The following is a 12,777-nucleotide window of genomic DNA, read 5'->3' on the forward strand; positions in this document are numbered from 1 at the left end:
AAAACAGAGCATGACGGGGACAAAATAAATGAATAACTGGCTGGTTCAGAGCAGGCATTACTGGTATTTTCGACTTGATAATTCTTGGTGATGACGGGCTGTCCTAGGCGTTGTGGGACATTCAGCGGCATCCCTGGCTTCGCCCCACCAGATGCCAGTGGCTCCCCGACCCAGTTGTGACAAATAAACATGTCACCAGACACTGCCCAGTGATCCTGGGAGGCAAAATCTCCCTGGTGGGAAAACCACTGCTTTAATGGATGAATGCTGACCTTGGCATCACCTCGCCCATCTTGCGTTTGTCAAGGGGTGAGAATACAGTATATCAGTTAATGCTGATGGAGTGCTCAGTGTATATTCCTGAAATGGGTGGCTGATCTCTAGAGGATCCTCAGAAGAGGGGAAAAAATTCCACTATGCGTTTGCAGAGAGTGGTAAGTCCTTTACCATTACAACACGAGAGAGAGCTCTGAGTGCCGAGGAGAACCAGGCTCTCCTGGAAAGGGTGACTGATGCTCTTCTTCAGGGAGGAGCTCTGGCTTAGACCCTTGGTTATGCCATCTGGTTAGGACAGCTGAACCAGGATCTTGGACTTAGATTTTTAGATACAGAATCTGCTATGAAAAATCCGTGTGTGTGTGTGTGTGTGTGTGTGTGTGTGTGCGTGTATGTGTGTGTGTGTGTGTTTTCTCTCTCAGAAACACAGGTAAGAAGGAAGAACAATTAAAAACTCACTTACGCTCCATAAATAAGTCATAAGCTATAGGAATGGATCGTCCCAGCTTCTACCTCAGTGGCCCTGGTGGGAGCAGGGACTGAGGAGCTGACACGTGGCTCTGGGCTTTCCCCAGATCATCAACACATCAACTGTCAGACTTTAAGTTCATTACAAACCATCTATCTCCTCCTTCGCCTCCAACCTGAGTCCATGACCCTGGAACCTGGGAAATTATAGGACATTTTCGTGAAACAACTTGGTGTGTGTGTACGTGCATGTGTGCATGCGAGAGTCCATAGCTTTCATATTTTCAAAGGCGTCTAAACCCTCCAAATGTTAAGAACCATTAGTCCAATCTCCTCATTGTGGAGCTGAAGACCTGAGGCTCAAGGTTAAGAGGCTTCTTCACATTCCTGCTGCTGTCACGTGGCAGAGCCAGGACACGTACTCCGTGGCTCCCTCTGCCTTCGGGCCCAGGAGGGTGATGCTCTGATTGGGACCTAGCCCTCGGGGCAGTGAGGTGTGGTCCGAGGCCACTGGCTGGCTTATAGGGGTAGGAGGGTGCTTTGCCAGTATTGTTACCACATAAAATAGGAGATGCCTAGTTAAATCTGAACCTCAGATAAATGAATACTTTTACTGTATAAGTACATCCCACATGCTATGGGGGATATACTTACACTTAAAATATAGTCCGATTACCTGAAATTCAAATTTAACCAAACATCCTGTTCTGGGTTTTTGTTGTTTTTGCTCAGTCTGGCAACCCCAACTGCCAGGGACAGCCTGGTAGGCTTTGGCTTGGGAAGCAAACACCTGAGCACCAGCCAATGGATATTAATGACTCAGTGATTGACACTCAGACTACCTCTGGCTCTGCTTTCTGCAAAGGCCAGAGGCCCTGGGCCCATATGAGACAACCGGCTGGTAAGACCTGCTTGGTTCTTTGTGACTTTAGAAAGCCCGGAGTCCTCAAACACTACACACATCCTATATGCGTGCTGCCTCTTAGAAGAGAACATTTCACAGGTCTTTGAAGAGTAAAGATCAAATTTATTTAATACAAAACCTTGCAGCTGTGTCACTGAGGCGGCTGGGGGGAAATGGATGGGTTCAGTTAGGTCTGCTCCCTAGTGAAATCCCACCACAAAATGGTTGCAGCTACTCATCCAACCACTCAAGACACCATCAGAAACATCTTAAGACCTCAGGGAGACCATTTCTTTAGCAAGGAATAAATTAAAAAAAAAAATTAGTAAGAAAAATATGTATTTCATTTTTCTATTAAAAACAGTATCTGCTGTAGGCCAACATCCTCCTGTCTTGCTGCCTTCAGCATGGTAGAGGAAAAGAAAGAAAAGGTATAGAAAATCAGCTTAAGAACATCTGTGCTCGGTCCAGTGTCGTTTTCTATTTTGTGCATTGCCCGGAATGAACCTGAGCTTCAAGTTGGCATCTCAAAGTGGACACTCCCAGGCAGCTTTGGTTTCGCGTTTGTGGCAGGCGAGGTCACGGAGGGAACGGGGTGCCGCTGTCTGGTCAGTGCCGTGGACCTGACTACCCAGGAGCGAGGACTACCCAGAACCACAGGCCTTTGAAGGACCAAAGGCAAAGAGAAAAATTAGCCCCTAAGCCAGGCCATTCGCTAGGAAGTGATTGACAGCAAAACAAAAATGGTTTGTGTGTGTGAAGATACTTGGAAAAGTTCTTTATCTCTGTACGAGATAAAATATTCAAGTTTCAAAATATCCCAATGGGCTGTTGACCCTGAACGTCCTTCTGCGGCTCTCCACTCCTGAGGGTGCTCCAACTTGGTGAGGGGGGGGGCTGGGTGGGAATTCACCAGCCCCTCTGGATCCCTCTGTGCCCCACATAAAGGTCTTAGGAGGGATGAAGAACTGGTGACTTGGCCTGAGGAACTGCTATGGCCGGTGGGAGCAGGGCAGGATCATAAGGAAGCGCACAGAGCTCTTGGAATACGGGAATCATCTGCTCTTCTTGGAATGTGGGTGTCCCCCCCGCGGAGGAGTGTCTGCTCCCGCAGTCCTAAGTTCCATCGAGCGAGCCTTCCGTTCTCTGCAGAGACAAGAGAGAAGAAGACAAGCTACGGTCACACCCTTCAGGACTGAAGATGTGCCTGGTGGAAAGAGACGCAAAACTCCAGACAGCCCTTCACAAAGGAGCTCCAAAGCAGTGTTGTCTTCGGCAGGACCTCCACCCTGTGGGGCCGGCCCCTGGCCACACTCACTCTTCCCTTCTGTCCTTGCCAACTCTGTAAGCCTGCAGCCTGTCCTCCCCGGAGATACAGCGCACAGCAGAAGGTCTACCGGCTCTGTCAAGGACCTGCTGTGCCCCAGGGTTGTGTCCCTGATGGGGGGGGGGGGTCAGCCTTACCCACAGAGCAAGACTAGGACTGTTAAGAGAGACCCGGCTTCTTGCTCCAGCCCTGCCTCTAGGTCTGTTGAAAAGTTGAAGGGCTTCAATGAGGATAAAGGCTGAAGCCATTACACTGCTAAGGGAAAGAAGCCAGACACAAAAGGAACAAATACGGGTTCCACTTCCACAAGGTACCCAGAGCAGTCAAACTGAGAGAGATGAAAAGGAAAACTCTGGTTTCCAGGGGCCCCTGGGTGGCTCAGTGGGTTAAAGCCTCTGCCTTCGGCTCAGGTCATGATCCCAAGGTCCTGGGATCAAGCCCTGAATCGGGCTCTCTGTGCAGCGGGGAGCCTGCTTCCTCCTCTCTCTCTGTCTGCCTCTCTGGCTACTTGTGATCTCTCTCTGTCAAGTAAATAAATAAAGTCTTTAAAAAACAAAACAAAAAACAAAAAGCTCTGGTTTCCAGGGGAAATGGGGAGGTAGTGTTGAACAGGCAGACTCTTGGTTTGGAATGATGAGAAAGTTCTGTGGATGAAGGGTGGTCACGTCTGCACGGCCATGGGAATGTACTTCATGTCACAGAACTGGATACTTAAAAATGCCTAAAATGGTCAGTTTTGTTGTGTATGTTTTGCATCATAAAGTTAAAAAAAAAAAGATTCCATCTTGTGTTCGCTGATTGCTTTGTATGGGATTTATTTTTTTTAAAGATTTTTATTTATTTATTTGACAGACAGAGATCACAAGTAGGCAGAGAGGCAGGCAGAAAGAGAGGAGGAAGCAGGCTGCCTGCTGAGCAGAAAGCCCGATGCGGGGCTCGATCCCAGGACTCTGGGATCATGACCTGAGCTGAAGGCAGAGGCTTTAACCCAATGAGCCACCCAGGCGCCCCTGTATGGGATTTTTGATACCTGCACATCCGCCAGGGACTAGACCCACCTCGGACCCTGTTATCTGTACTGAGGATGCACGAGTTTTATACCCTGCCCATCACGGCGGTGTGGCCCCGTGGAAGATTTCCCAACGATCCGCAGGAGCTCTTTGGGGACTCACAGACGGCGTCATGGACAGAGCCTCCAAGGTGGGGCAGATTTGGACAAATGCATGTGGCAAGGGGGCGAGTGGATGGGGAGTACTGCAGTAGAGGGGCCCTGGGCCCCGAAGGGCAGGCAGCAAAGGAAGCCCTGACTCTGGCCTCTCTGGGAGCAGAGGGCACCCTGCCGCGGGGGGACCTCAGGGAGGCCAGCGTCGGGGCAGTTGTGAGGATTAGCCAGGTCTCGGGAGCCCCGTGGCCAGGCAGGTGGGTTCCTGGAGCTGGGGGCAGGGGTCGAGTCCCCCTTTTGTTCTGGCCCTGCCCCGTCAGAACAGGACGCAGGTCCAAGGAGCTCCAGCTGGCAGGCCCAGGCTCTGCCTCCTCCTTTGCCAGCAGAGAGCCTGGCAAGCCGGCCAAGAGAGAGGTGTTGGCCCCAGGGGGCTGGAGGCCTGCCAGGCCTCGGCAGCTCCTTTCACTTCATTTCTTCCGCTTTGCCCACAGGGGTGACCCTGGTGTCCAGGCTTCCTGCAGGCCCCAGACCAAGCCCCTCCCTAGATGCCTCCGTTCTCCTTCTCCAGGAGAGGCAAGGACTGCGGATGCAAAGGGCTGGGCCCCCCAGCCACCGGACCTTGAAGTAAAGGTTAACATGCTCACATCCAAGACCTGTCTGTCCCCGTGCTTCAGTCAGCGGCCAGCTGTCAGCCACCCAAGTACAGTCCTGAAATCGCCCCACTTCTGTCCAGAACATGGTGTGGATGCTCTCAAAGGTCATTTTGCTTCTAACACCTCTGGGATTTCTACTTCCTGCTTCTACAATGTGCCCCTTATAGAGCGCTTGCAATAAACCAGGTGTGTGCTAGACCCTCATTTAATCCTTGCAATGGCCAGGTCGGGTGGGGGGGGCGTCGTTTTTACCTCCAATTTACAGATGAAGAAACCAAGGCCTCAAAAGGTTAAGAAATCTGCCCAAAGTGACATGGCTAGTGAATGGCTCATCAGGGAAAGGTTAGGTTTGGGGGTTAGGAGGGGGTCTCCGGCTCTTAAGTCAAAGCCTGGCTTTGGTTAAATCCTGTGAAGAGACATTTTCAGGGCTAAGGAATGTAAATCCCCCATCCATACCTCATACGGCCAGAGTGATGAAAAGGACTTTATTTTTTTTTTTTTAAGATTTTTTAAAATTTACTTATTTGACAGAGATAGAGAGATCAAAAGTAGGCAGAGACGAGAGGGGGAAGCTGGCTCCCTGCTGAGCAGAAAGCCCGATGCGGGACTTGATCCCAGGACCCTGAGATCATGACCTGAGCCAAAGGCAGAGGCTTTAACCCACTGAGCCACCCAGGCGCCCCAAAAAAGGTCTTTAAAGAGATAACCAAGCTGCATTTATACGGGCGTTTGTAAAATACTTTGCACACGTTGTTTCTGATTTTGCCCTTAAGACCCTTTTAATTGGGTCGCTGGTAGTGTTTTATGTTGGTCTCACCATCAACGTTTTACAGATTGGGAAGCTTTGAGGAGGACAGGATCACCCCCAAAGACGGCTGGAGCACTGGCCTTCGTAGTCCAGTTCCCACCACGGCCCAGGGGCCGGCTGGCTCCCCGGAGCGAAGAATGCCAGTTGTGACGGGGAGCTGCCTTTTGGCAATAAGAAGGCAAGGCTGTCTGCAAGATCCAGAGCCCCAGGAAGGTCCAGATTCACCCCTTCCGTTCAAGTACAAGGTGTTCTCTTTCTCGTTATCTGTCTGCCTGGGCCACAAGCACAATTTATAAACAAGGCAAAAATGGCAGAGGAAAAATGAAGTCAGCATGTGCCATTGAAGCAAGTCAAACAATACTAAATTAGTATTTGGCTAAGTGGCTATCTCATTGTTAAGATATTTCCTCCAATGTGTTTTCAGAAGCAACGGCCATTAAACAACTGGGAATGATCGCCAGGTTTGATTTCAGGAAGGAAATCTCCTCCCATTTCCCTGCTGGGCAATTCAATTAATTTTCTCCTGACCCTCACCAGCTGATTATTAGCAAAACTATACCTGCTGCTTTTATAGACAAAATGCATTCGCTTAAAGATTTCAAATCTCTCTCCCAAGGGCTGGGCACCCCAGAGCTCTGGCCAAAAAGGCTTTATGGTTGGGGTGGGGCAGACTGGGTTGCCAGTGAGATCTCAGGTGCATCCTGGGAGCAGACTTCAGGACCTACGGGCCATCTTCTGGGGGAAAGGAAAGTTCTATCTGTCCTGGAGTTCAGAGCCTTTGTCCAGAGAGACCCTTTGGATCAAAGACAAAGTAAATAAGTCAGTCCTGCAGATCCAGCAGACCTGCCTTGAAGGGTGATGTCCCTTCTTCGAGGGAGTCTGCAGATCTGACCTAGGTTCTAGTCCTGGCCCTGTTATGACCTAGCTGGCTGACCCTGGCCGGGCTGTTATGCCCATTCAGCCTCTAGTTTTCTCACCTGTAAATTGGGCCCCCTGCCCTTCCAATGCAAGTCTCTGGTTTCAGGAGTCTGGGTGGGTTTAAGCTGGAAAAAGACATTCATTTCATTCCTCTTTTCCTCAGATTGATAGCTTTCCTCCATGAAAAGAATGTCAGTGGTTTCCTGCCCAGCAAAGGCATAAGGAGTTCCCTTTTTTATAAGAATTAAACAAAGGAAGCCAGGGGGCCCATTGGAAGGTGACCAGCAATTTTGCATAGAGTTCTTCCCAGACCTTAAAGAAGCAGTTCCTTTTTTCTCAAGGTACTAGAGGCCCAGTGAGTTAACCCCCGCACTGCTGGGTAGTTGGTATAGAGGTCAAGAGTGGGAAGACAGAAGACAGGTCTTGGCAAAATTCAAACTTTGGATTTCTACATTTTTAAAAAACATTCCCATCTGCCAAGTAGCAGCTTCCTAAATCCTCAGCTTTCTACAGGGTGAAACCTTGTACTTAATGAGGCATTGGAATCCTTTGCATGCAAACCCTAACTGACCTCTTCCTAGCACTTGCCCCCCACACCCCTTCTCCCCCCATTCGGAGCTGCTTGGCAACTATATTGAGACTCATTCCTCACGGCCCATACCAACGACCCCTTCCTTGGCGAGGAGACCCCTAACCAGGCCAGTCTCTCTTCTGCATTTCCATAGCATCTGGTGAGTTAGGACCACCTTGCTTCCTCATCAGTGTTAACTTATCTAATTCCCTCATTGGGTCAAGGACCTTGAGATCAGAGGGCCTGGTGTATTGGGGTGACTGGCGTAGGTTCCCAGACTTCAAAGTTTAAATGAGCTGTTGGATCCTCTCCTCAAGCAGACTCTCCCCCACCCCCACCCCCCAGTCTGCCTCATTTCCAAAACCTGAAGCTGGACTAGGAGGAAATGTGCACTCTACTCTTGGGCAGCTAGGGCATGCCCTAGGTTCCCATTCCCATGGTGGTGGTGATGGATAGGGGGTATCTCTTCACAGGAGGGCTGAGATGTAATGTTGCAACCTTGGGAGAGAGTATTTGAAACCACAACAGGCCCAGAGCACCCTGTCAGCCAGATGACCAAGCCTTCCCTGTCCCAGGCTAGTTGCGACGTACCTGGGGCTCCTGGTCTAATAAAACAGACAAGGCTGGTGTAGGGGTGTAATTAGTGGGAACACGGAAACTGGGTGAGTTTGGAAATATTACAGTGTTCACTGGACTATTTTAAAAAAATGTTAATGAAATGTATACTTACAGAATATCTGTTTTCCATGAAATCTGCAAAACAAAAGATAACAGGGAGGTGAGAAGATGCAGAGTGCCTTAGGCCCCCTCCCCTCAAATCTCAGGAACTCCAAGGTAAAAGGAAGGGGGGTGGGATGCGGAAGGAGAAGCCCAGAGTCGTAGGCTTTCTAGATCCTCAGCCAGATGGCTGCATGGCTCCTTTGCCCACAGACAGCTTCCTCTGGACCCTGTAGCCCCATATGACCGGCCCATAAAGTCCTTGGCAGCTCACTAGACATTGAAAACAATTTAAAGATTTTATTTGATTTTTTAAGTAATCTCTCCACCCATGGTGGGGCTTGAACATGACCTGAGATTAAGAGTCACACATTCCACTGAGTCAGCCAGATGCCCCTTAAGTAGGTTTTTGTCTGTTTGTTTTTTAAATTAGTACCACATGGTATTTCAGGGGAAAAAACCCTGAAAATTACAGGGAACTAGAAAGTAGCAGATAAACATGATCTCTGGTTCTACTCTTCAAACCTTGTTGACACTTTTGTCTTCCAGTGATTTTCTGCTCCCCAGAGGTTCTTTTCCCCCTGAGTTCTGATATATAATACAGGCCATTTCATAGCCTATCTTTCTTACATAACACGATTCCACAAACATTCTCTGGCTCCTTCTTAAACATAATTGGGAGTAGCTGCGTAATTATCATTAAATAGATGTGCTACGGTTTATTTATCCAGTTCCTTATTGTAAAAATTTAGGTTCTTTCCACGTTTTCGCTGTTTTAAATAATGCTGCCATATCCTCTTTGGGAATAAAGCTATTCCCATATTTCCTATAGTTTGTCCATTCCCAGGAGTGGGATTAAGGTATAAACATCGCCTATAGCTCTTGGGATACACGGCCCAAGGGCTGTCTCAACACTGTGTTCTTGCCAGAGTGCGGTGGGGGGAACCAGCAGCCCCGGCCAGGCTGCGGTGCTGAAGATGGGCCTGACCAGAGGTCTGGAAAATCAGAATGAGGTAAAGAAAAGCAAAGAAGCACAGAAGACATTATGGTGAGAGTGAGCCATGCTCGCCTACTAGTTAGAGACGGTTTTCACTACCATAAGCAAGAGAAGACTGTGGTTTGCCCCTTTGGAAAGGATCAGGCCGCCCACTAATAGCAGTTTCTAAATGAACAGGGGCCCAAATGGTTGGGGCCGATTCCCCAAACAACCCCCATGGACACAAACCTGGAGATAGAGAAACTACGGGGACTTCCGGTCTGGGGAAGAAAGGAGATGTGGGCATGGAGGGTGGTTGCCATTCCTGAAGGCGGCAGAGGTAATGGCAGGAAGGTCATCACCCACCCCCTTCCGAGTCCTCAGTGTCATAGACGGTCGTGCTCCAAGGGGCCTCAGTTTCTGCTCTGCTGTCCAACCTTGAACCCAGTCCCTTCAGAGTCTGGGGAAGTCTCAGGGCCCACCTGTCGCAACGGGAGTCACAACCCTTCTGTTTCTTTCTCTAATTTAAAAATATCCTGTTTCCAAAAGTCCACTTCCCCCTCCAACCCTGTCTTATCACAGCTCTATTGTGCGTCCCCTTGAGAGGGAACAGGGCCAGAAGTTCCTAAGGGGCCCCCTTCTGTCCTGGCTGGGCCAGAGGCAGACGTCAACGGCCAAATGGATGAATCAGCCTGACCACGAAGTCAAGCCATTGTATAAACTTCCACGCATTGAGTGAGGCCCGGGCAGGACTCCCACCTCCAACCCAAACCTGACCTGGAAGGACCCAAAGGACCCCATGCTTCCCACTCCCCCTTAGCCCCAGGGGCTCTGCAATCAGACACAAGAAAGCGAGAGTCTCAGGCTGTTTCTTAAAGCAATATGAATATAAAATACTAAAACTTCGAATATGCTGGTACATACTGAAGGAACTCTAGGTTTATGCACACTTGTAGTTTCTGCTTCTTTTCAGTAATAGAGCAATCACCACAAAAATAAAATATAGTGGGGGCACCTGGGGGGCTTAGTCAGTTAAGCTAAGTGTCTGCCTTCAGCTCAGGTTGAGATCCTGGAGTCCTGGGATCGAGCCCCATATCAGGATCCCTGCTCTAGGGGAGTTTGCTTCTCCCTCTCCCTCTGCCCCTCCCCCTGCTCATGCTCTCTCCCTCCCACCCAAATAAATAAATAAAATCTTAAAAAAAAAAAAAAAAAAGGATCTGGTGGGTAGCACCTTTTTTTTTTTTTTTTTCCAAAGTACTTCTTTACCCGCCTGGATTCTCAAGTGGGAAACAGCAACCTGGGGCAGGATTGGCAGTGACCGCTGGTCTGATTGGCTCTGGACCCCACAGGATGGGTGGGGACTGACCCCCAAGTGCTCTTCTCTCCCTCCCAGAGGGGCTGGAACAGAGAGGCCCTCTGCTCTATAATTCTTTCTTGATGACAGCTACTCTTAGTATAGTCAATTTCTACCCCCTTTGGAAACATCTGGAATACCAGGAAAAGCCAGAGCAGAAGGCGAAGGCCAAGTGAGCAGATACCGGGGTGGGAAGGTATAGGTTAGTGTCCCATCCAGAAGGCATGAGTTAATGTCTGAAGAGGGACTCGGCATCTCTTCCCAGGGCCGGGAGCTCTCAGTGGGATGTGCTCAGGACACCTTCCGAGAAGGACCCAGGCATCCGGGGAGGAAAACCAGCTCTCCTGTTGGAAGACTCATAGGAGCTAAGTTCTTATAAGCCAGGCGCTTTTTTTTTTTTTTTTTTTTTAAACACTGGTATTATTGACATTCTGGGCTGGGACATTCTTTTCTGAGTTTACTTATTATTTTTTTATAAGATTTTATTTATTTATTTGACAGAGAGAGAGAGATCACAAGTAGGCAGAGAGGCGGGCAGAGGCAGAGGAGGAAGCAGGCTCTCTGCTGAGCAGAGAGCCTGATACGGGGCTCGATCCCAGGACCCTGAGACCATGACCTGAGCCGAAGGCAGAGGCTTAACCCACTGAGCCACCGAGGCACCCCTACTTATTTTTTTTTAATAGTCTCTACTAAATGTGAGGCTCAAACTCATGACCCTGAGATGAATAGTCTCCTGCTCCTCCAACTGTGCAAGCCAGGTGTCCTTGGGCTAGATCATTCTTTGCTCTGGGGGCTGTCCCGTCCACTGTAAGATGGTTAGCAGTATTCCCAGCCTCCATACATTAGATGTGAGAGCACCCCTTCTACCCTCCACCCCCTGCCCAAATTATGACAGCCAAAAATGTCTCCTGCCTCGAGAACCAGTGCTCCCAGCAGTGGAAATGTCATCCTAGACCTGATTTCTTTCATAGGGAAGAACTTGACTGTGTTTCTGATTGTAGGAAACCACTTCATTCTTCAGTTTTAAAATCCAAGGTAAATATACATGAATAGGTTTTGCTTTGAGGAGAGCAGCAAGTCGTTTTATGAAATGCCTTTAGAATGAGCAGAAGCACTAGAAAATGTCGGGCACTGATTCAGAGTAAAGATACACATTTTCCTGCGTAGCCAGAAACAGCAGTTTGCATGAGGCTCAACCAGGCTGAGTGAGGTTGTGGAGAAAGTCAGAGGCAGTCACGCCTTCATGGAGAGGCTCCCTGCCCAGCTCTGCTGTAATGTCTCTCTTTTAGGTCTTGTCAGGAGGAGAGCAAGGGAGGAAAGGAAAATCAAGCCTTTCCCTGGATTAGTCAGAAGAGGAGGAAGCTGACAGCAGGTGAACAAAGAGGTTTTCGGGAGGTGGTGTTTGGGGGTGAAATGGGGGGCTCTTGAGGCCAAGTCACCCTGTACCTCAGAGCACCAAAGCTATGAATGAGCCCCCTGGGAGGGCAGCACCATCTAAATCGAGAGAACTCAGAGGCGTGACACATGAGAGTGTCACAACTGCGGTAACAATTGGTTCCTGTTACTATAACCTGTATGACTTTCTTTAAGCACTCACTTTTTGGACTACCTACATTACTGCTTAATAAGAGACATAAAAGCAGACTTCGTTCCTGTTTCTGGAAAGTCAGGTCTGATGCTGTAACCAGAGCCACCATAGCTGACTGGGATTTGCAAACCTGACCTCAGGCAAATCATTGGAGAAAGAATAAGTACTTAATAAAAAAACCCAAATGCTATCCTTGCAGATCCAAATTACGAGAAATTATCTGTGTGGTCTCCATTAGCTAAGCCTGCCCATGGTTACGTAGATGCAGAAGCTCTTTCTCAACCCCGTTCTGGCTCTTTTCCAGGGCTTGCTTTCCCTTCTCCTTAGGCTTCTCTCAATGGGGTTTCTTTCAGAAATAAATTTCCTAATACTGAGAACCCCTCTCCTTCTTTCCCTAACATGTTGTAATGAATCATCTAAGAGTTGGAGAGGGGAGAACTGTAAGATCAGGGGTTTCTTTGCCCTGGACGGAGTTAACGGCTGGGACAAGATGTTAGCTTAGCTCTTTGTCAATGAAATAGTAGGTTCCCAGCAGAAGAGCAGACCTAACCACCACGACCCAGCAGGGGACACTGGGTTGGAAGAGATGTCCTCTTCTTCCCCATTTTACCCCCTACAGTACCCACTACTCCTACCCACCTGCCCACTACAGCTCTTAGCCCCAGCACAGTCCTGAGAACACAGAGTGTTCTACAGCAGTCCCACATGAGCGAGGGACATTTTATTGAAAAATGAGGAAAGTAACACCCAAGGGAAAAATGAGGGGTGGGAGCCAAGTCATACAACTGGATAAGGGCAGGGCTGAAAATCAACCCCAAGCCTCTATCTCCCAACTTAGGGTGTTCCCCTCAGGATTACAGTGCAAAGAACCATCCAGGTGGACGTGAGCCAACACAAACACGGCAGAAGCACAGTGAGTTGGGCCCGGAGATCCATGACTTAATTCAGATTTGAAGGAAAACTCAGGCTTAGGTGCAAATACCTATAGGGTCTTGGAATCAAGGGTGAGTAAAGGATTGGGATTGGCTCCAAGGGACCTAAAAAGTAACTCTTAG

General features: G+C 49.0%; 1 protein-coding gene across 1 annotated transcript in view; it reads right to left on the reverse strand.

Annotated features, from left to right (window-relative positions):
- Window positions 1-1,750: 1,750 nt before the first annotated feature.
- PECAM1 (platelet and endothelial cell adhesion molecule 1) overlaps window positions 1,751-12,777 on the reverse strand; it is a 55,794-nt gene continuing 44,767 nt past the window's right edge. The window contains 2 exon segments of the mRNA XM_032322764.1: window positions 1,751-2,794; window positions 7,818-7,840. Coding sequence (XP_032178655.1) covers window positions 2,765-2,794; window positions 7,818-7,840 — 53 coding nt within the window. The 3' untranslated portion in view covers window positions 1,751-2,764.

This window comes from Mustela erminea, chromosome 18 (genome assembly GCF_009829155.1).
Source record: "Mustela erminea isolate mMusErm1 chromosome 18, mMusErm1.Pri, whole genome shotgun sequence".
NCBI classification, from domain to species: Eukaryota; Metazoa; Chordata; class Mammalia; order Carnivora; family Mustelidae; genus Mustela; species Mustela erminea.